Here is a 22,105-nt window from a genome sequence, read left to right on the forward strand (position 1 = left end):
GGCCCCAGGCTGGCCAGGGAACAGCCAGGGGGCCTCAGGCTGGCCAGACCACAGTCAGGAGGCCTCAGGCTGGCCAGGCCACAGTCAGGGGGCCTCAGGCTGGCCAGGCCACAGTAAGGGGGCCTCAGGTTGGCCAGGCCACAGTCAGGGGGCCTCAAGCTGGCCAGGCCACAGTAAGGGGGCCACAGGCTGCCCAGGGAACAGCTAGGGGGCCACAGGCTAGCCACTGTGGCATGAGAATACTGACAAAAATGATCTTCCAGACTGCTCAGAGTTTGAGTTGAATTTGGTCATAGTTTTGGAATTTCTTGATTTTTCCTATCTCCTTTAAAAGATAAACTTAAGAGAAAGCTCAAAGCCACCACGAAAATGCTAGCAAAAAATATAATCCAAAGAGAAATCACAGAGAGACAGGAGCTGGACACAAGAGAATCCTAGGAAGCGTGCAGGCAAGTTAGCCTGGCCTACAACGAAGAAACGCTCTCAGACAAAGTGGGAGGGGAGGACAGACACCAAGGCTGTCCTCTGACTTCAACATGCAGCACACACACACACACACACACACACCACACACCACACACCACACACACAACCACACACACACACACACACACACACAAATGGGCATAGAAGGGGGCAAGTTACTCATAAAAACTAAACCCAGATATGTCATAAATGTGAGAATTCCATTCCACATTCATCCAATCCAGTTCCACACCAGGAGTTCCAAAAGGCTGAATGCTATGGTAGGGGCACATGAGCAGAGAGATGAAGTTGACACCGGAAGCAATGCTCAAACAGCAGTGAAGAAAGCCTCTCTGAGGCTTATTAGGAGACTGAGTCTGGCTGAGGAAAGAATCTCTGTTATGTCCAGATAAATTTCAAAACAAAACAAAAAAGCAAAACTGGAGCAGAATGCCCAAGAGGTATGGACACTTGTAAGAGGTGTGGCACGTCTGTACTGTGAATGATGAGTGAGAATGTGAGAAAGGATCAGAGAAACATCCGAAGTATAATGACTGTGAGTTTTCCTCGGGCTTATCCACTGGCATTGCACTGTGTGAGGTCATGCCACTACCAGGCCTAGATGCTGTGTGCTCAGAGTAAGCCGCACAGTGCAGCAAAGCTGAGCACTCTGGGAATAGCCTGAACACGTGTGCATTAGATTTTGGATTAATTTGTGGTCGTTACATGCCTGAGAAACTTTTGCTGTTGCCCTTTGGTCCTTTTATTCAGTTATGGGAGCAAACATGGTTCAAGAACCTGTGTTCTACCATGGCTGAAAAGAGCAGGGTGCCCAGCATGAAGGAAGGAAGGCAGAAAGAAGAGGAGGAGGAGGGAGGAAGAAGGGAGGGATTGGTGGATGAGAGAAGGAGGGAAGAAGAGAGAGAGAGAAGGAAGGAAAGAGAAAGAAATTAGAACACGATATTTAAGTCTTGAGAGGAAATTCACCTTGACCAATCCAGAATTCACCTTGGCAAATCCTTCTACAAGTGTGAAGGAGAAATGAGCATTCTGAATAAAGAACAACGGTTCTGCTGACAGTGGATCCCTGGTCCCACTGAAGCACTGCCAGAGGACAAGGAAAATGATGGGATACTCCAACAGGAATGACTTTGCACCTCCAGTTCTCCATATAAAAGTGTCCATGAATGGTCCTGTCTTTCCTGCTTCTTGTCATGGAAGCTAGTCTCTCCCCAAGTATTGAAAAGTTCACCCACCTGCCTCTCATCCCACCTCTTACCTTTTAAAACGTCCATACGTGTTGTGTTTAGCTGTTTTTATTTCCTCTCTTTTCAAGCTTTCTCCCCCATGTGGCTATTCTGGGAACAAGAGTACATTCTCCTTAGTCCTCTAACCTAACTCTCCTGTCAACCCTGTGTTCTAGTGAGAGGAGTTTCCCATACTGCTCACTCCTTAGCTGCAACAGTAAAGACAAGTTTTCATTCTGGGGTGCAGATAGATGGTGCCTCCCTCCTTCCTCTTGGAAGCCAGCCTGACAGTAGGGAGCAAACATCCTCTCCCTATTTTCCTCTATGAGTAGGACAATGGGGCTGTTTTCCTTGTCTTACTAGGGGGGGAAATAGGAGAACTGATGGAATCACATAAAATCTAAGTCATTACTTTGATTACACGGGGTTATTATACAGGGTCCAGAACTTACAAAGCAGATGTATTCCATCTTTCTCTGACTAGTTCTGAACTCAAGCAGGGAAAGGTGTTTGTCATTAGGTTCTGACACCTCTCTTTCCATCTGATGTCCAGTTTCTACCCTGATTAGTCCACCACAGGTCTTTGACAAAGATCCTGCCTCCCTCTGCTGTCGTATGTCTTGTCGTTGCAGATGGTGTTGAAGACAGCAACAAAGAGTCCATTTTTTGTCATTTGAAACATTAAAAAAACATCTTTTTTAGTAATATGAATATTACTAATTAAAAGAACCATTAGAAACTAATTTGAGAGCAAGATATCAAAGACACGTGTTTCCTTTTGTTCAATCTCAATCGTGTGCAGTGTGGAAGAGATTTCATTTGTTTCCAAATTGCAGCTGCTGTCTAGGCAGCAGAAGTAACATAATCAGATGGCAATTACACATTTACTTCTCTCTAATGGGCTCTTTCTAAGAAGACAAAAAGTAGCCTGAAACCTGTCCCTGTGGACCAGAAATATATGCTTGCCTTCTGGTGAAGAGGACTTAACAAGTCAAGCTTGTTTTCTCCTACCGCAACCCCTCATGTTTGAAGGGACTGACAACTTCCACAATGCAGAAGCCAATGGGCTTGAGTGTGCTCTCTAGTACTTGCTTTCAAGCAAACAGGGAAGTTAAGAGCATGTTCTCCACTGCCAGGAGCACACCCTTGAGGTGGGTCCTTTTTCTGCCCCATCCCCCATCAAAAAGAGACTGGTTCTGAAGACAGCTAGACCAGAGTGTGAATATCACATTCACTCTGCCTGGTGCATGACGTGGCTTGATTTGGCCCATGTAGAATCTCTCTGCTCCTCTGTTTGTTCTTTATATACAAGATTTACACTTTTAAAAACTCACAAAAGAAAATCCACAGAATCAACTAAACCCTGGCCCACAGGGGCTCACAGAGACTGAACCTACAACCAGGGAACCTGCGTGAAGCTGACCTAGGCCCTCTGCAAGCTTTTTACAGTTGTACAGTTGGGTCTTTGTGTGGCACTCCTAACAGAGGGAGCAGGGGCCATCTCTGACTCTTTTTCGAGCTTTTGGAACCCTATTTCTCATACTGGGTTGCTTTGTCCAGCCTTAATATTCTGAATAGAAAGGGGGGAGGAGGAGGTGGGGGGGAGGGACGGGGGGGGGGGGACTGGGAGGAGAGCAGGAAGGGGAAACTGCAGTCAGGATGTAAAAATAAAAATAATAAAAAATAGAAATGGACTATGAAAAAAATCACAAAAAACTTTTGTGCAAACACAGACTTCACTTTTAAAGCTGTTATTAGCTTCAAACAATTTTATTTTACTTTTATGTTTCTAATTCAAAGAAGAAATACTGAGTAATTAGGATTAAAACCTAAACTGCTTTACTTGTTTTGAATCTAAAAGTACTATAAGTCAGAGTTAGGACATAGATAAAACATGCTAGTGCCTATACAGACTCTCAGTACCAGGAGATAGAGACACTAGAATCCAGACAAGCTCAAGGGCAGCCAGAGCCACACAAGGAGACCCTGACTCACAAAAGAGCAAAAAGGGGGGATTGATGTTCCCTCTCTAGGGTTCACCTACACCCTAAGTAAGGAGGAAGGTCTGACTCCAGTAACGAAGGTACTTGGTATACTAAAGTATAAAACAAGGAAAGGGAAATGTTGCCTCAAAGATTAGAGGAGCCGCAACAGTTGAATGCTTGCGTAGTGAATGCTTGCGTAGTAGTTGGCAGGGCTACTGAGTTTAGTATAGTTACATAAATAAGAATTCCAATAATTAATGGAGTCATTTCAGTGTTGTGATGTAAGACCTACAGCTGAGGACACTGTTAGGGTGAGAACACATATACAGTATAGAAGAAGTCCTGGCTTCAGTCTCCAGGATCGAAAGTTATGTATGTGTGTATACGTATACAAATACACACACACACTCACGGAGATGTATATATAATATAGATATGGTGTATACTGCTTATTGGCCTTTTGGCTAAGATCAGGTGTAAAATGTATTACTTTATGATTCCGAGTTTTCTGATGGGCACAAATAGATATACATGCTTTAATAGCAAACAAAGGACAAATATAAATACATTTAAAAGAAAAACAGTAAAAGTATTTAATACTGTTAATTCTGTATGCTGAGGCATGGGAGGGGCAGTCAGTTCAGTATATTTGGGATTAATCTGAAAAACGTGTGAAGTGGGTATATGTTTAATTTGGGTTTAGTAGTGATATTTACGTAAATTTTGTTGTTTCCAAATATACTTGAGTCCTTGCATAGCGGTAGGTCCTCAGAAGTCGCAAACCACTCAGCGGGCAGACTCACCCAGGAGAGAATGCGTTCCATAGGCTGCACTGCAGTCTGGTCCTGACAGTGTGTGCACATCAGGAAAGGCTTGGTCTGCAACCTTTGTGGCCTGAAGCTACTTTGGAGAATTGTTCTGATGACCATGTGAATTGCAAGTTCAAAATTTGATTCTCAATATTTCCTATGTAAAAACTGAGAGATCTCCCATTTAAAAATGAGTGTGTGGGTGTCTCACGCCTTTCATCCCAGAACTCAGGAGGCAGAGGCAAATCTCTGAGACTTCAAGCCCAGCCTGATCCACATGGTGAGTCTACATCAGTCAGGGCTGTATAGTGAGACCCTGAGACCCTGTCTCAATAAATAAATAAATAAATAAATAGGAAAGAGAAGGGGGTGGAGGGGGTGGGAGGGGGTGGAGGAAGAGAGAGGGGAAGGAGACAAAGAGGGAGAGAAAGGAAGGAGAAGGAAAGAATTAAAGGAAAGGAAAAGTCCAAGGTGTAATAGATATAATACATCATGCAATCTTTCCATAGGAATAAAAATTTAGATTAATACTGCTAGAGGAGAAAATGAATAATTCTCTTGTCACTTCAGAAGATGCAACAAAATTATTGTTAAAACATAAAGAACAAATATTATAGATCTGGGTCAAGCAGTTAGTCAAAGTAGTTATGTTTGAGACTGAGTGGCTAAACACCATTACACTTTCAATATTTTATATGGATTTGAAATCATGCATCATTATAATTATAATTTCTTCCCCTTCCTCTTTCTCCTACCTCCTTTCTTTTTCCTTCTCTTCCTCTTCTTTTTCTTTCCCTTCCTCTTCCTCCTCACCTTCCCTACCTCTTCTTTTCATTATTGGACATTGATCCCATTGTCTAAAGGGTGGGAAGCAAGGCTGTCCCACTGAGCTACAGCCCAAGCAAAAATGTATTCATTTGGCTGTACGTACACTTATATCACCTAACACCGAAGTTCCAAAGGACCTTCTGTCTCTGATGACACAGAGCCCCAACACTCCTGTGCACATTACGTACCACCCTTCTACAGACACATAATTTAAAAAGTAATAAAATAAATGTTTTTAAAAATGGCTTCCAAGGGCTGGAGAGATGGCTCAGTGGTTAAGAGAACTGACTGCACTTCCAGAGGTCCTGAGTTCAAATCCCAGCAACCACATGGTGGCTCACAACCATCTGTAATGAGATCTGATGCCCTCTTCTGGTGTGTCTGAAGACAGCTACAGTGTATTCAAATATAATAAATAAATAAATCTTAAAAAAAATGGCTTCCAAAATCTAATTAGATTTAGCTCCTTAGCAGGATCTAATTTTTAATCACCAAAAGGGAAGTTTTATGATGTCTTCCTCAAGAATCCATTTTAAAATACTTCTAGTTTTTCTGTTTAAACAATATAGTTTCCTACATTGCTGTCTCTCTTTGGTGGCTTCTGATCGTCCTTCGCTTCTGTCCACATTTTTGCCTGAATTTCTTAGATGTAAGTTGTAGTCAAGACAGAGAGCAGAGGAGAGGCTGATTTGGTGACTGTTTCCCCACTTAAATTTTCTTTTTAATGACAAGAGAGGGTAATTAATTGTCCTTTTGTATGTACTGCAATATAATAAGAATTATTTGTAACCTTGAAGAGTGAGGATGTAAATACAAGAGTTAGTGCTGAATGAATTCTCGTGGTAGCTCAGTCTTTGGTCTTTCAGAAGAGAGACTGACAAAGGGGAGGGATGACACATGGGGTGGCATTCTGGCATGGACTGCTCAATGATACGCAGAGAGAATGGCGAGCCTCATGGGCTTTCTTCTCGAACTGTGCCTCCAGAGGTCAGAGGTCAGTCCTTCAACTGCTGCACAATCTTCTTGAAAAAAAATAAACCTGCCAACCACCCAAAGGGGGAAAACCACCTGGATAACATTTTGGTTGCTGCAGAGATAACTGCTGCTTCACAGCACTGTGGAGACAATGGTGTGGAGACAGATAAATAGGATTAATTGGCTTGAGTTGTGCACATGGAATGTCTATAGCTCCCTGTGATGCATGGCTTTGTTATCCTTTTGCACAAAGGTTCTAGTGTTTTCCATGAGTGTCCATGGGATGACTGTGCACATTGCTTTAAGCACTGACCACCTTCTGTATGAAGTTTGGTGCCAGAGCACTTCACCACCAAGGAGGCTCTCAGGCTACTCAAAAGAGGAGATGGAGTGCCTTGTACGTAGCTGTCACTTGGTGAATCATATGTGGGCCACTGACTCAGCTTCCGGTTACCAAGCTCTACTGAGTTTATATAAGCTAGGTACAACCACGAACAAACACTCATTCTTAAATTTGTAACCTTCCTTTGGAAGAAGGGCCTAGAAAGGTAACCTTACCAATCCCACACCATGCCCTGTTTGTTAGCTAAGTTCAGTATGCACTTCTTCACATGAAATGTGAAACATTACCTCCCATTCCTAGCTCGATGGTTGATTTCTGTAATTCCAGCCCTTAGGGAGGCTAAGACAGAAGAATTTCTGTGGTTTCAAAATCAATCTGGGCCACATAGTGAGTTACAGAACAGCCTAGGCTATGTATACAGTGGGATCCTGTCTCCCATAACCCTCCAAATGCTACTACCCAAAGCATACCTTTATCAGTTGTCTTATTGTCAAGCCCTCTTCAACTCCTATAGAAATTTGCCATAACAAAATGGCAGGCCACAAAAGAATTTAGAATTGAAGCTGAGAATATACGAGTAGGAAAGCAAACATAGGAGGTACAGCGTGTAATGGGGCTAATGATGTAAATTAAGTAGTGGTGAGCCCTCCAAAATGACTGGCAGGGTTGTCCTATGTCTGACTCATTTTCATTTTAGAAACTCTATTGTCCAGATAGCCTATGGATCCCTTAAGCGTGTTAACACACCGAGACCACTTCCTACCAGCCCCAAGTCTCCCACAGCATCATACTCTGAGCTTCTTTGGCTCCTGGTCAGATATTTTCCCCCTTTCCTCTTGAACTATTAACAATCTCTCAGTATTCACCAATCTACTCTAATAAGGACAGCTGAACAGTTAATATATTTCATTGGCAAAGCAGTTTAATAGGAGGGAGGAAACATCTTGAAAGGAAAGGAATGGGAAAGGTCAGTGTGGCAGGAAGTTGTTAGAATTGCCCTTCTGGGGTGAGAACAGGACTCTGAATGTCCAGACTATAACTAGCTGTAAGAAGTAAGCAGCTTCATCCATATGTTAGGAAATCCTTCTGCTGAGCTTTTCTTGAACATAGTGTTAGGCTGTGATGGGATGACCACACTGAGGAGCAAAGGAAGAAAAGACTGAAAGGCAGGGCGGAGGCAGATAGCGGAGAGTTGTCAATGTTTACACTGAAAAGGAAGGATTGTTTTAAACATATTTGTATTAGTTCTTTGAAAACTTCATATTTGCATACAAAGTATCTTGATCATATCTACTCCCAACTTCTCCACAAATCCTCTCAGATCCACCTCAAGCCCCTTCCCCTTTCTCTTCTTTTGTCCTCTTGTTTTTTTTTTTTAATTACTTTGCATAACCCATCAGGATCAATCTGTGCACACTCACAGTTGCTGGGCTATCAACTGGAACATGGCTCACCAACTAGGCCATACCCTTAAAAGTGATTGTCCCTCTCCAGCAACTATCTGCTGTCTAAAGCTCCTTAGCTAGGAGTGGGGTGTCTGTGAGCCCCTCTCCCCTCTGCAGTAAAGAACACTGCCATTGCCTTGAATGAGGGAGATGGACGTGCAAAAGCTGTCTTGACACACAGAATGCTGAGATGGAAGACAACGGAGATGAAGAAAGTCAAAGACATGTGACAAAATGCATGCAGCCAAGAAGACGCACAACCAAGTAACCACAAGGAGCCAGACTGTCCCTGAGTGAACGAAGTGGCCTCTAAGATCAGTGGGTGTCGGATGTGCTGCAGTCACTGATGGCCATGCGTCAACACCATTGCGCCTGAGCTGCCCCGTGACAACCTAAGCCTAAGAACCTTGTCCACAGCAGAGCCTGTCCAAACACAGTATTTCCAAATTCATGAGACACCTGGCCCAGATCCACCCACACCATTACACATGCAAACAATGGTACGTGTACACAGAGGGAATGCCATTTTTCCATGGCTCCATCTCAACACAGAAGTGTATGCCTCATGTCACATACTAAATTTATAATGCACATTAGCAGACAAGCTCTCAGCTTGTTGTCTTAGGAGGACAGGATGGAAGATAATACACGATTCGGAAAAATTAAATATTTCTAATTAAGAATTTTAACCTCATAATCTTTGTCTTCTAAACATTTTTCCCATTTAACAGACTAACAGTTTACTATATAACTAGGCCAAGTTTAAGTTTCAATTAAAATAAATTCCTTCCTTATATAAACTCAGTTTGATACGGTTTTGAGAAAAAGATGATTGTACACATTTTATTTTTTTAAATATTCAAATATATCAAATAGTTCGTGGATAATGATCACAGCAAAGGGCATTTTTAAAAATCACAAAACTGATAAGAATTAGTTTTGTACCCATGTGAAAATTACTAGGATAAGGAAAACATAAAAAATATTATGCAAATGCTAATATGAGAATTATTTCTATAATACTTTTAATTTACATTTGAATACGTGTTAACTATCAAATGCCACAAGACAAAATATGGAGCTATGCTGATTGCCCCATACTGTGTTTATATGTCCTTTCCTGTGACTGTACTAACATGAGAATGAGGTAAGTCACTCTCAATTATTGCTATGGAAAGTTCTATACAGTAATGTTCATCTCCAAAGCACTAGCTATTGGCATTTGGATCTTGAGTTTTACATGCGTCCTGTGACTTTGCTAAGCCTCAGGAAGCAACGTTTTCCTTTAGTGAATTCAATAACAGGCCTTTGCGGACATCCACCAGTAGGTGGAGCAGACAGCATAATTTATTACCGAGAACAAGGGCAAAGGAATGAAAGTCAGTTTCTTTGGAATAAAACAAATCTGTAAATGAGATTTTCTTCAAAGGAAATATGCCCTGTATGTGTTAGATTTGGTTTGACTGGTTACTGAATCAAAATAAATAACTTTATTAAATAATCAATCTTCGCAGAAAGATAAATTTACAAATGGAGGCATTGCTTGCATTTTATTTTATTCAAATCAACTAAAATTAGCTTCCCTTTCAAAAAATTTTTACAGGAACAAAAATTTTTTTGATGTGTTCATTTAGTAAGGATGTTAAACCCAATCCTGCTTTACAGGTGGCGGGTGCATAACAAGTAGTATTTTCTAGGAAATATAATTGACTAATCCTGTTATGTCTGCAGCAACAAATTAACCTTATTACTACTAGTAAATGGTGATTGATTATTTATGCAAATAAGTTGCCATGTTCAGCTTTCTGATTGAAATAAACATATAAAAGAGGCGCTTTACTATGACTTGAACTTTTTAATTAATAAAGCCCTGAGGGGTCTGTTAATTCACCCATTGCAATATTAGTTATTTACTCATGGAGCTCTTATTAGCACAAACATATTTGCTTGAATAAAGATGAGATAACAATAAAACTATGAATAGCTCCTGAAACTATTTAAAAATATACATCAGATTCATACTAAAATAGGCTTAAAAGTAAGCTTAAATTATGCCTGTAAATATCAATACATCAGCATAACCAGTCTAGGGTTATTAATTCACTAAATAGCGTTATCTATAGCGACATTAACAAACACAATTTTGCTCTGCAAAATTCTTCAATGTTTTTAAGGCATCATTTGCCTGACTAATATTTTTATCTACTAACAATATTAGGATACATTAGAACTGTAGAAATGTCAACATTACTATTGTATGTTGCATATTAATAATGCCATTACTAAATTGTTGAAACTTCCAATAAACTACGTTCTCATCTAAAAATCCTACAGACATTCTTTTTACACAGTTTAACAAAACTGTTTGTGTACAAATAAACTTCTCACAAAAAGAACTTGCACTTGCTACTGACAATTAGAATACAAGTCTTTGGATGTGAAACATCCTGTACTAGGCACAAGCAGTCCAGGAGAATTAGCCTGGACAACTAAGAATATTTTTAAATCCAAACATCAATTTCCACCCAATAGCCAAGTCATTAAGGCAAATGAGTAACAATACTCACATAGAAGTGTATACTTTTTGTTTCTTGTATAGGGAAAGTATTTAAAATTCCTTGTATCAGCAAAATCAAAACTGAAAATGGTTGTTAATCTTAGTGAGACTGCTTATAGATAGCAATTTTCTCTTATTAAAATGGTTGTGTGACAGCCGACTTAAATGAGGCTGAGTGTTCCTTATGGCTAAGGATCCGTTAGCATAACCTTACACACTCTAAATCCCAGCACAGTGTCATGGAGGGCAGGGATTCAGAAACAAGCTAGTCAGAGTATAGGCTAAGGAGGGGCTTTGTTCAGTGTGGTAAAGTTCTGTAGTCTCCGAGCACTGCCTCTATAGCATGTTATGAGATAAACACTGGCCCAAAGGAAGCACACCAGGCCTACTGGCAGCATGGGAAGGCATGCATTTGACAGCATCATCTGGCAGCATCTGAGCTCATGGACCAGTGAACAGATTGGACAATAAGGTGGTATCATTCTTCTATTTTATCTCTAAGACAGTTGCCCTTGGGCACGGGGCACAGTCCCCGTGAGTCTTTTGTGAGAAGATCTGACAACACAGTCTCACCTGCAATGTCCCAACACCAATAACTGCGCCGGGTAATGTGAAGGTGAAGAGGTCAGCAACATTGAGGCCACAGCGTAAAGAGCTCTACTCCTCATTAATAACTAAAATAAATAAAAGAAAGGAGACAGCCCCCTCTTTCCACTAGCAGCGGCTTAGGGCTTGAACCCCTGTCATCAGGCTTGGTGGCAAGTGCCTTTACCTACTAAGCTATCTCACTGGCCAACTGATGCATTAAAAACCATATTTCTCTGGTCAGAATACTCTATGTGCAATGCACTCTTTCTCAGGAACTGTAACAAAATCTTACGTATATGAATACATTTCTAAATATCCTAAATTCCACATTTATCTCTCCATATGAAGCAATTTGTTGAAAAGCTTTACTTGACAACGTCTGTCAAAATTTAGAAAGGGAGGAAGAATGGGCTTAATCTCAACATTCATCAATTAAAAGAGAAAGCCTGAAAGCCAGCTCAGCTTAATAACGTGCTAGTTCTTGATCAATTCACAACACAACAATAAGCCACTCAGAATGAGTTTTTTGAAGGCGAGGTTATGCCCTTCCTGTTGTGTTATCGCTGTGGTGGATCACTCTGCTGACTTAGACCTTTCTGCCAGTGGCTCAGAGGCTGCCTTTATGAAGCACTGTCACAGGCCAATCATGGCGCCTGCGCACAGACACAGAAACACGAAATTGAACTCGAAGTAGTGTCTTTGTGATATCTTTTCAACAAGTCATGTCCTATTCAGCCTGATAGTTTATCTCTGTCAGGCTAGGGGTCCCCGTGGCTCATGGGAGCTGCCAGGCACAGGTAGACTCACCTGCTTCGTGCTGAGCAGGTAATGCATCTTGCGGGCTTGGTGATCTTTTTGCTTCTCTTCCCATTCCAGGAGAGCCTTTCTTTCTTCTCTCTCTTTCATTTCTGCGAACTCCTCCAAAGCCTCCCTGCATCAAAATCGTTAGCAGTTACTCTGTTGGCATCTGTTGATTCCCTAGTTCTTACACTGATGATAATCAAGTTTTTTGAGGGGCAATTATCAGCCACATCCATCAAAATCAAGGGCGCAATTTATCTTGCCTGTGAATTCTGTGGAAATCTTTGGTCTTGTTAGACAGCATTTAAGTGACTTTGTCATGATGGAGCTTTCAACACCAAAAGCCTACATGTTACAATTAATACAGTGGCAGAGGAAATGCCAAAATCCAATATAAAGTGTGTGGCTTTCTATATCACCTGTGTCCTTTGCTGAAGATTAGCTCTTTTGGAAATATTTAAATATCCCAAGAAAGATGTGAGTCTTAAATTTTAATTTCTATTTACAAATATCTACTTACTTTGTATATTAGTCACTTTATATTTTAAAGTCCAGATTTTTACATGCTTAATTGATTCTGTTTACTTCAGCTAACAGCTCAACTACTACCAATAAGATTACACATATTATCCTGCATCTGAATAACTGACATTTTATTCAATTACATAAGTAATCTAAATAAAGGGTTACATTAAGTTTAACTTTTTTCTAAGGCATGAGAAATTCACTAAAATAATGAAAAAGTCCTCATTCATGTATACGCCTAGGAAATTTAAATGAAAAATAAGCTTTAAATTATACTGTATGATAAATAGCTTCCAAATAGAACATGATATTATCAAATAAGGAAGAAAGACTACATCTTTTGTTTTCATTGGACAGATTTATCACTCATGTCAGACCAGCATTTTAATTCTGCTGTTTTATTTTAAAAATAGATATTTAACTTGGTGTCGACTTCTATTTGTAAAGATTTAAATAAACCACCTTAGTCTTTGCTGCATATATACTAGGGAAAACTAGAAAGAGATAGACTAAAAAGAAAAAAGAAAGTAAAAGGATTCTCCTTGCTCCCTGAGTGTCTGGTAAATTTTTGTCACAATCCCCCCTTACAAGCTACCAATACTTCACACAAGGTTACTTATGAAACACTGTGATGTTTAAAAATCACCATGCTAGGCTACTGTAGCAGAGCAATTTTTTTCAACAGGAGATTAAATTGCAAAATAAATGAATTACTTGGAGTGGCACGGCCCCCTATTTTACCACCCTTCCCTTGAAAATTGCTTATTAATATGAAAACAGAAGCCATAAAATGGCCTGTTTTCCTTTGTGCATGGTATTGGGGTGCTTCTGCACCCACCAACCTGGGCTAGCTGCACATTTAGATTGTGTTGGCAAGCTGGTACAGTGACCTCTCTGACTGCATCTCAAGGCTATTATTAATCGCCAAGTAACCTGGTAAAGCCAAACAAATTTGTTTCCATTGAAAGCATCTCTGTCTGTGTCTCCGACTTTGCTCTGTACCAAACAAACCTCATTAACTGTGTCCACTTTTTGACAAAGAACCAGGACTTAGAGGAAATGCTGACCTTTCTTTGTCCTTAAGGACCTTAAGGTACACATTTCAAGACAGTTATATATGAGCAAATGAGAATTTTTACCAGGAAAAATGACAATCATGTTACACAAAAAAGTAAGTGCATTATAAATTTTAATCTTTTAGTTTTGTTATTATGTAAAAAAAAGTTTGTTTGAAAAATAATTAATTCCTCTATGATTCCTCTCACAAGCCTTTGAGATAATTCAGAGTAACACGTGCAGATACTGCATGTCCTAGCTTATATAATGTAGAAGTGAACCCAAGGAAGAACTTGTTAGCAGTAGGAGTGGACTTCGGCGTATGTAACTGCAGACAAGGCTGCAGTCATTAACCATTCAGACACAAGACGGAGAGGGTATTTTCTACTGACTCAGCCACGCATGTCTTTTGTCTTATGGTCCTGTTTTCTATTAATCTGAGTATTAGAAAATACTCAGATTTTCTGCATCATTTTCATTGCCTATGAATATTCTGTGATAGCACTTTAAACATAAAGATTAAAACTACTTCAAATACAAAACTCATATTTGAGTTCATCTGACTCATGGCATTTATAGTGATAAATATTTACACATTCTAGAATCACCATGATAATAAGAATAAAAGTAGCCACTGGGAGGCAATGTAGGGGAGCACTTAGGACGTTCTCTGCAGTGACCCTGGCTATCCAAGCTGCACTGTACCTTTTGCTTGCTTTCTAAACTCTGTATTCCAATACCTTCATCTAGAAAAGAAAGAATACACTATGATTTCCATCTTTCTCATTGGGATATCGTGAGGGTCAGATTAACCGAACCTATGCAGAATAATGCTATGTAAGCCTTAGATTTCTTTAACATACATATATATGGGGTGCAGGGCTATTCACTTCATTTACTACAGCTCTTATGCGCTGTGTCTAATCTCCTGATGACATTCCTTCTGGTAAGTGCATACTGTGTGTTTGAAATGTCACGATGAGAACACAGTACCTGGCTTCTTAAGAGGCACGAGGCACGAGCAAAACTGTCACCAGCAGGAAAGAAAGGAGAAAATAAAACGAAGACGAAGCTCTCTTTCCTCCATCCTCCTCACACTACATTGTGGAGACCTTGAGGAGAGTTTCACCTTCTGATCCTGGAAGAAAGCTGTATGGCTAAAGGGGTCAAGCACATCTGTTAGGGTCTGTTGCATCACTATGGGGCTATGTGTGCAGACAATGGCCGGAGCTGGTTGTTCACCGCATCACATCTCCCCATACTGGACCAAAGCACCCTAGCCTGAAACTGTCAGGAGTGGTGGCTGTTGACTGCTCCTAGCTGAACCCTGCTAGGGGAAACTAGCAGGTTGCACTTGCTGACTAAGGGAAGACACAGGCCTGGGGCCTTTTCCCCAGTGTGGAACACTGAACCGTTCCATCCAAATCTCAGAGTTCCCGAAGCTGGCTGCCACCACTGCAGGATATTGCTTTCTGTGCACACTTTCCCCTCAGCTTCCAGTCCTTACTCATTCACTAGACCTCTGCTTCAAAGATCCCTCACACCAGAGGCATGCACACTTCCTTTCTTTCACCTTTGCTGCACCAATCTTGAACCATCCAAACGGTATGAGCACTTTAGTCATTGTTCTGCTTAAAGGAGTTTTCTAGGTAAGATAACGTCGATTATCTGATTTAATACACTTCACACATATTGGGGAAACAATGGCCCATTGAACAGATTGTATCAGCCTGCTTTACAGATATAGGAGATAAGAGTCAGAGATTAAATCTCTACTGAACACCCATAACTAAAGTTTGAATCCAAGTCTGACTCCAGAATCGATGGCTTTAATCATAATGTTAAATTCATATGATGTTATTTTGCTTAGTCTAGTATTTTACTTCTTGTTGATTTCTCTCTCTGAGAAAGTTGCTACGCTATTTTTCAAAGCACACATGAAGATGAGGATGGAGCTAATTTGGGAGTGGTTTACTTCCTCTTTCACCATCAGTTCACAGCTTTAGAAGTAGGTGGCTACATAGAAACATGGAACATGATTTTGATGAACAGCCATATGCTTACCATTTGCTATTTTTAAAGTAAAAACTCTAGGATGCATGTTACTTTTAAAAGGACAATTAAACTGAAAAGATACTTAGACACTACTAGGCAGACATAACTAGCAAATAGTAAAATGTTACAAGGGCTTGAGGCTAGACTCTGGCTCTGACCATCCTACTCAGCAGTGCAACTTGTAGGCACCACCATGCTTTAGTCTCAGCCGGTTCCATCCTAGCACACTGGGAAGACGGTCACTAACTGCAGCATCCTTCGCTTACAAAGCATGCACACTGACTGCACCCCTCCCTTACAAAGCATGCGCACTAAGTGCAGCATCCTTTGCTTACAAAGCATGCGCACTAACTGCATCCTTCCCACGGCTCTTCGCATTCAAAACACTGTAAATTTGTTTTTCCTCCAAGAACTAAAAAAAAAAAAAACCTTACAATTGGGGTTGGAGAGATAGATCCATGGTTAAGAGACTGCTCTTCCAGAGGTCCTGAGCTCAATTCCCAGCAACCACATGGTGACTCACAACCATCTGTAGTGGGATCCGAAGCCCCCTTCTGGTGTGTCTGAAGACAGCTACAACATACTCACATACATTAAATAAATAAATAAATCTTAAAAATCTTACAGTCATGTATTTATACATACATTTATTTGCTATCTGAGTCTTCCACTAGACTGCAAACTCCATAAAAACTCCATCTATGTTGTTCCTGTCTATTGGAATAAAACAGTCACTCTATTTTGTAAGATAGTCCTGGATGGTAGGAACAATGTGATAAGTATAAACTCTACTAGAGGATTTATTGTCTTCATGTAAGTATTTAGGTCTGTGTGGGTGAATGACGGCAGGAACTCCAGGGGAATGACAGACAGGTGAGAACACTTTCTCTGTCCTGAGCCCTCGTAAGCTGACATTATTTCCTTTCATGCAGTAACTTGTGTATTCCCACAACACACGCTTTCTTTCTCTTCTTACAATGACTTAAGTTGTTTCTTGATTTTCCCTAAAGTCTATGCCAAACCAGAAAAATATTTTCCACAACATTTTGAGAACAGCACCCTGCTCAAAATTGTTTCCACAAACCATATTAAAGATCATCTGGGTCCTGAAATCAATCTCGGCTATGAGGGTTATGACAAGTGCTGTGTTCACTCACTGAGCCAGTTCGCCAGCCCTCCAACATCTTTCTCCCATTCTTTCAAGAAAGCTTCATCGGTGTCCCTGTTAATAATTATTTAACTGTTTTCACCATCATAAGCCTCCATTCTTCTTTCATAGAACAACATACTATAGAGTTTATTACAGCTGCATGCATACATAATGTATTTCTTGAAATAATCCTACTAAGTGCTACAGTATTGATATGGTTATGTTTGTTTAATTAGGAAGTCTATGTGGGTAATTTGAGGGATGGTCAGGAGTTCGGTATGATAATCCAGAGAAAGTAAAAGGCAGGTTAAAAAAAAAAAGGTGCCAGTAAATGCTTTAGCCAATCTGAACTCTTGAGAGTGTTTACATAGCAAATTCCTGAGGGTGGCCCTCACTGCATTGTGTACCATCATGACACATAGTGTACAATGATGCTGTCACTTTCTCTAGCACATGGAGACTGAGAGAGATGAGATTATCTGCCAACAAGAGTATTCTCACCACATACAGGATCTGCTGGCACCTTGAGTTCCTAGTCTACAGAACTGTGAGAAAACCAACCAACCAACCAACCAACCAGCCAACCAACTTGTGTATTTAATCCAGTCTCTGGTGTTTTGTTATAAGGAGCACAGCAGGTCAAACTCCAAAGCTCAGGAGGGGAGTTCTTTTACTAAGAACCCTTCTGAAAACCCCTGCTCTAGTACCTGCTGAAGGTATCCTATACAGTCACTGCTGTAGATCTTGTGAAACTACTCTGTAGTCAACAGCACACCCTCTTTTTGGAAGTTTGATTTGGAAACAATTACTGCACTGTGAGGGCTCTGCTGTATCCTATGGTAGAACCAGGAGTTTCTTTCCCTAAGTGATGGATGTGGAGGCTGCTAGAAACACACGTTGTAGACACCATGTAGACTAGCCAATCAGAACTCCTGGAGGGCCCTACAGGAATGCAAACTGTGGGATTAGTGGGGAGACTGAGAAGGGTCCATTTTGTTTACAAGTGTGATGTCATAAAGAATCTCAGTGTGATCCTAACATGCATGTCACCACGTGAGCAAAGCCCTATTAGGGACCACCTGACAGGATATGTACAACACAAAAGATTCTTGAGAATAATAACTTGACAGAGAAATACAGGTGATATGACATGTTTTAAAAATCACAATCACTAAAAGTAGCAGAGGAAAATGGGGATAATATTGCATAGAGTTCTCAAGTCAGCACAAAAGCTGTGATCCACAGCAGCTTGAAGAACACTAGTAAGGATGCTGACAGAAACTGCTCTGTCATCTTTAGCTGTTCTGACAGCAAGTCTGATGTTTTAAAACACAACAGGTAAACACTACTCATGTTTGCTGTGGTGTATTATGACATAAAAGTATTTAAGTTTCATTCATATGTATTGACTGTATTTACATTTTAAGCTAAAATATATTATTTCCCTCCTTCCCTTTCCTATTTCCAACCCTGGTCATTTTAAATTCAATGAATTCATTTTAATTATACACACACACACACACACACACACACACAAACCACATGTGCACACACAATTTAGCAATTCCTGAAAAACCTTTCTTTCAGTATATAAGATGTGTTTCTCTCAAAAACATCTAAGCTATTTTAAGAACTAACATCAAGAAAACAATGCCCTCTTAGTCAACACATGCAGACCTCATATGCAGGAGACTGAACCAGGACAAACAAGACATGGGTGGGTGTGTGCCAGGTCCTCTGTGTATATTATGGCTTCCAGTTTAGTGTTTTCATGGGCCTAGTAAGTGTGCAAACAAGTGGGTCTCTGATTCTCGTGCCCTGCTTTGGGCTCTTCTCCTTCTGTTGGGTTTCTTGTCCTGTTCTAATATGGCAGTGCTTTTTATCTCATTCTATTTGAATATGTTATATCTTATTATCTCTTAGAAGATTGTTATTTTCTAACAAACGACAGAGGAGTGGATCCTGATTGGAGAGGAAGTAGGGAACAACTGGGAGGAGTAGAGCGAAGGGATACATTATTTGAGAAAAGAATCCATTTTCAATAAAAGAAAAAAAGAGTTAATATCATGAAGAGAAATAACTGACCTGTTATACATGTCACATGTATGTTTGAGGTGTGAAAGGAAATGACATGAAAATCTAGTTCCTGTTTTCAAGGAGCTCGAAATGAAATATCTAACACCTTCCTAGACCAACAGAACAAGTCTCTGACGGAGACATTTGCACAGTGCTTTGGTTCAGGAATCTCACTTCTGGCTAGAAAGATCAGGAGAGGCAGGATGGGCTGGTAGCCTTGCAACCGGAAAAAGAGTAGAGAAGGCTTTAGCTTAACGTAGGAAGCAGGAATCCAGAGAAGAGGTATGAGATACAGTTGTGTCATTCTCTCTCTCTCTCTCTCTCTCTCTCTCTCTCTTGTAAATGGCATAAATAGATGACTCCCTGGCCATGGCTGGATGCATGACAGCACCAAATGCGTGAGTACAACTAGATATTTTCGGACTAGGAAGGAGGTTGAAGACTGTCATACTGGTTGCTGTTGTGAAGTGAGAACTGTGTGGTGCTGCTCTGACCTCAGAGCTGCCCTCTTCTCACTCACACGCTTTGCACACATTCAGAAAGCACTAAGACCTACTCACAGATCATTCATGAAAATCAATGTTTTTCTTTCTGCTGGCTCTTTTGATCAAACTATTTGAAAGAATTTCTGTATGTTACAGTATTTCTTCTAAAATATTCAAATTAAGTGGTGGTGTGTGGGTAGGTGGGGGCATCTCTAGGGCATGCTGTGCCAGAGATCTGGGAAGTCTATGAGGGTGACTATGAGGAGTCTATGAGGGTGACTCTAGCTGAGACTCCTAGTAGTGGAGAATACGGAGCCTGAAACGGCTACCTCCTATAGCCAGGCAGGACTCCCAGTGGAGGGATAAGGACACTGAGCCACCCACACAAAACCCTCAACCCAAAATTTACCCTGCCTACAAAATGGGCATGGATAAAGATCGAGCAGAAACTGAGGGAATGGCCAGCCAATGACCAGCCCACCTTGAGGCCCATCCCATGGACAAGAACCAATCCCTGACACTATTAATGATACTTTGTTATGATTGCAGGGAGGAGCCTAGAATGACTGTCCTCTGAGAAACTCTACCCAGATTGATAGAGACGCAGAGACCCACATCCAAACATTAGACAGAGCTCAAGATTATTATAGAAGAGTTAGGGGGAGGACTGAGAGACCAGGAGAGGATAGGGACTCCACAAGACCAACAAACTCAACTAAGCTGGAATCTTGGGGGCTTCCTGAGACTGAACTATCAGTCAAAGAGCATCTATGTGCTGGATTAGCCCCCAACCCCACTCATATGTAGCAGAAGTGCAGCTTGGTCTTCTTTCGGGTTCCCCAACAACTGGGGCAGGGTCTGTCCTTGACTTTATTGTCTGCCTGTGGATGCTGTTCCTTCCCTAACTGGGCTGTCTTTTCTGGCCTCAGTGGGAGATGATGAGCCTAGTCCTGCAGTGATTTGATGTGCCAGGGTAGGTTGGTACCCAAGGGGACTCCCCCTTCTTAGAGGAAAAGAGCAGGAGGGTTGGGAGAGGGAGAAGGGAAGGAGCTCAGGATCAGGATGTAAAGTGAATTGTAAATAAAGGGAAAACATTGCAAGTATAATACTTCAGTGTGAAATTATGTTGCTTCTGTCATTATGGATTCTTTGTGTAAAAGGAAGTAAAAGTCTACATAATATATATGATGCCAAGTAATTGAGAGCAACACAGCCTCAGTACAAGGACAGAGCAATTCCTATACTCACACAGTATATTAAGCTCAGGATTCCAAGTATTAGTGGGTAGATCAAGCCCGCCACACTACTCTCTGTGCAGCTTTGTTGTAATTACGTATGGACAAACATCAACTGCAGTCATTTAGCTTTAGTTCAGAGTTGATGTGACTGATGTTCTTACTTCACAGGACATGAGCTGCATGATCTTACTTATGTTTATACAAACATTGCGCATTGTGTAAAATGTGCTGCACTTTAATATAAGAGTAATTGATTAATTGGCTCTGTTTTTTGCATGTAATCCACCAAATACCAATCAGGGTCATCTCTGAGCTAATCAGAGGACAAGGCCATTGGGTTTAAAGCAACAACTACATTTAACTGCAATGAATATCCTTGAGCTTTGAGAAAATAAAGACTAGGTGGGTTTTTTTTTAAGTCCCAGTAACCACTTCTATATGATGCCACAGAGAAGTTCATCTCACTGAGTGTTGGGTAAGACAGGATAAAATGGGGATTCAGAGAATGGACGCTAATGGGTTCTCCCCTAGTGTCAGTGATATCTGTATGGGAAGAACAGAAGGGAAAATGGATGCAGAGAACAGTAGACAACATACCAAAAGCGAACTGACATTGCTGATGGGCAGGACACAAACAGAGGTTTATCAATCCATTGCTCTTAGAGTAGACCACCATGTCACAATTTCTACTTGATCACAAAATCCTGTGCTTTGTAGGCATCAATGTTCCAGGAGCTGTCCATCAGCACAAATGTTTTAACTATGATGGCCACTCACATTTTCCTCAAGACCTGTGTTTTTAACTGATGTAATTAATTAGGAATACTGTCAGGACTGACAGGGTTGCATAGTGGTTAGTAGCACACACGGCTCTTCTACAAGACTGGAATTTGGTTCTCAGAACCCATGCTAGTCAGCTCACAAACACCTGTAATTCCAGCTCCCAGAGATCAAAGGCACTCTTCGGTCCTCCTCAGGCATCTGCACTCACAACATACACTCACAGCCAGAGCTACATACACACAAGAAAAAAACAAAATAAACCTTTTTAAAAGGAATAATACAATTCAAGTATTTGTTCCAAGTTGGCTGACTTTTTACTGTTGGATATGAAAAGACAACACTCAGATATGGACACCTAGTTACATGGGTCTCATGTTGTATGACGTCACAGTCAACCTTCGATATAGAAGCAGATAAGTAACCAATGATAATGCTTATATTTTGTTTACAATTTTACTTATGATAAAAGCGTGGGGGACTGATGAGAGTGAGAACAGAGATCTATAAAGATATTTCTGGGGTCTAGTCAAACGGAGAAGAGAGTCGTCTTTGGGATCAAATCCTAACCAATTCCTTGGTTAAACTCAGGTGGAGAATAAATTTCTTGTTTCTGACTTGAGAAAGTAAAGAACTGTCTAACTGTAGGAGAGGAAGAGACTCAGAAAAACCATTTCTTCATGCACAAGCATGCTTC

General features: G+C 40.8%; 1 protein-coding gene across 1 annotated transcript in view; it reads right to left on the reverse strand.

Annotated features, from left to right (window-relative positions):
• The window catches only part of Spata17 (spermatogenesis associated 17), a 166,023-nt gene that overhangs the window by 64,844 nt on the left and 79,074 nt on the right, over window positions 1-22,105 (reverse strand). The window contains exon 6 of the mRNA XM_028761403.1: window positions 12,050-12,173. Within this exon, the coding sequence (XP_028617236.1) occupies window positions 12,050-12,173 (124 nt within the window). The remainder of the gene's footprint in view (window positions 1-12,049; window positions 12,174-22,105) is intronic.

This window comes from Grammomys surdaster, unplaced genomic scaffold (assembly GCF_004785775.1).
Source record: "Grammomys surdaster isolate TR1022 unplaced genomic scaffold, NIH_TR_1.0 130, whole genome shotgun sequence".
Lineage (NCBI taxonomy): Eukaryota > Metazoa > Chordata > Mammalia > Rodentia > Muridae > Grammomys > Grammomys surdaster.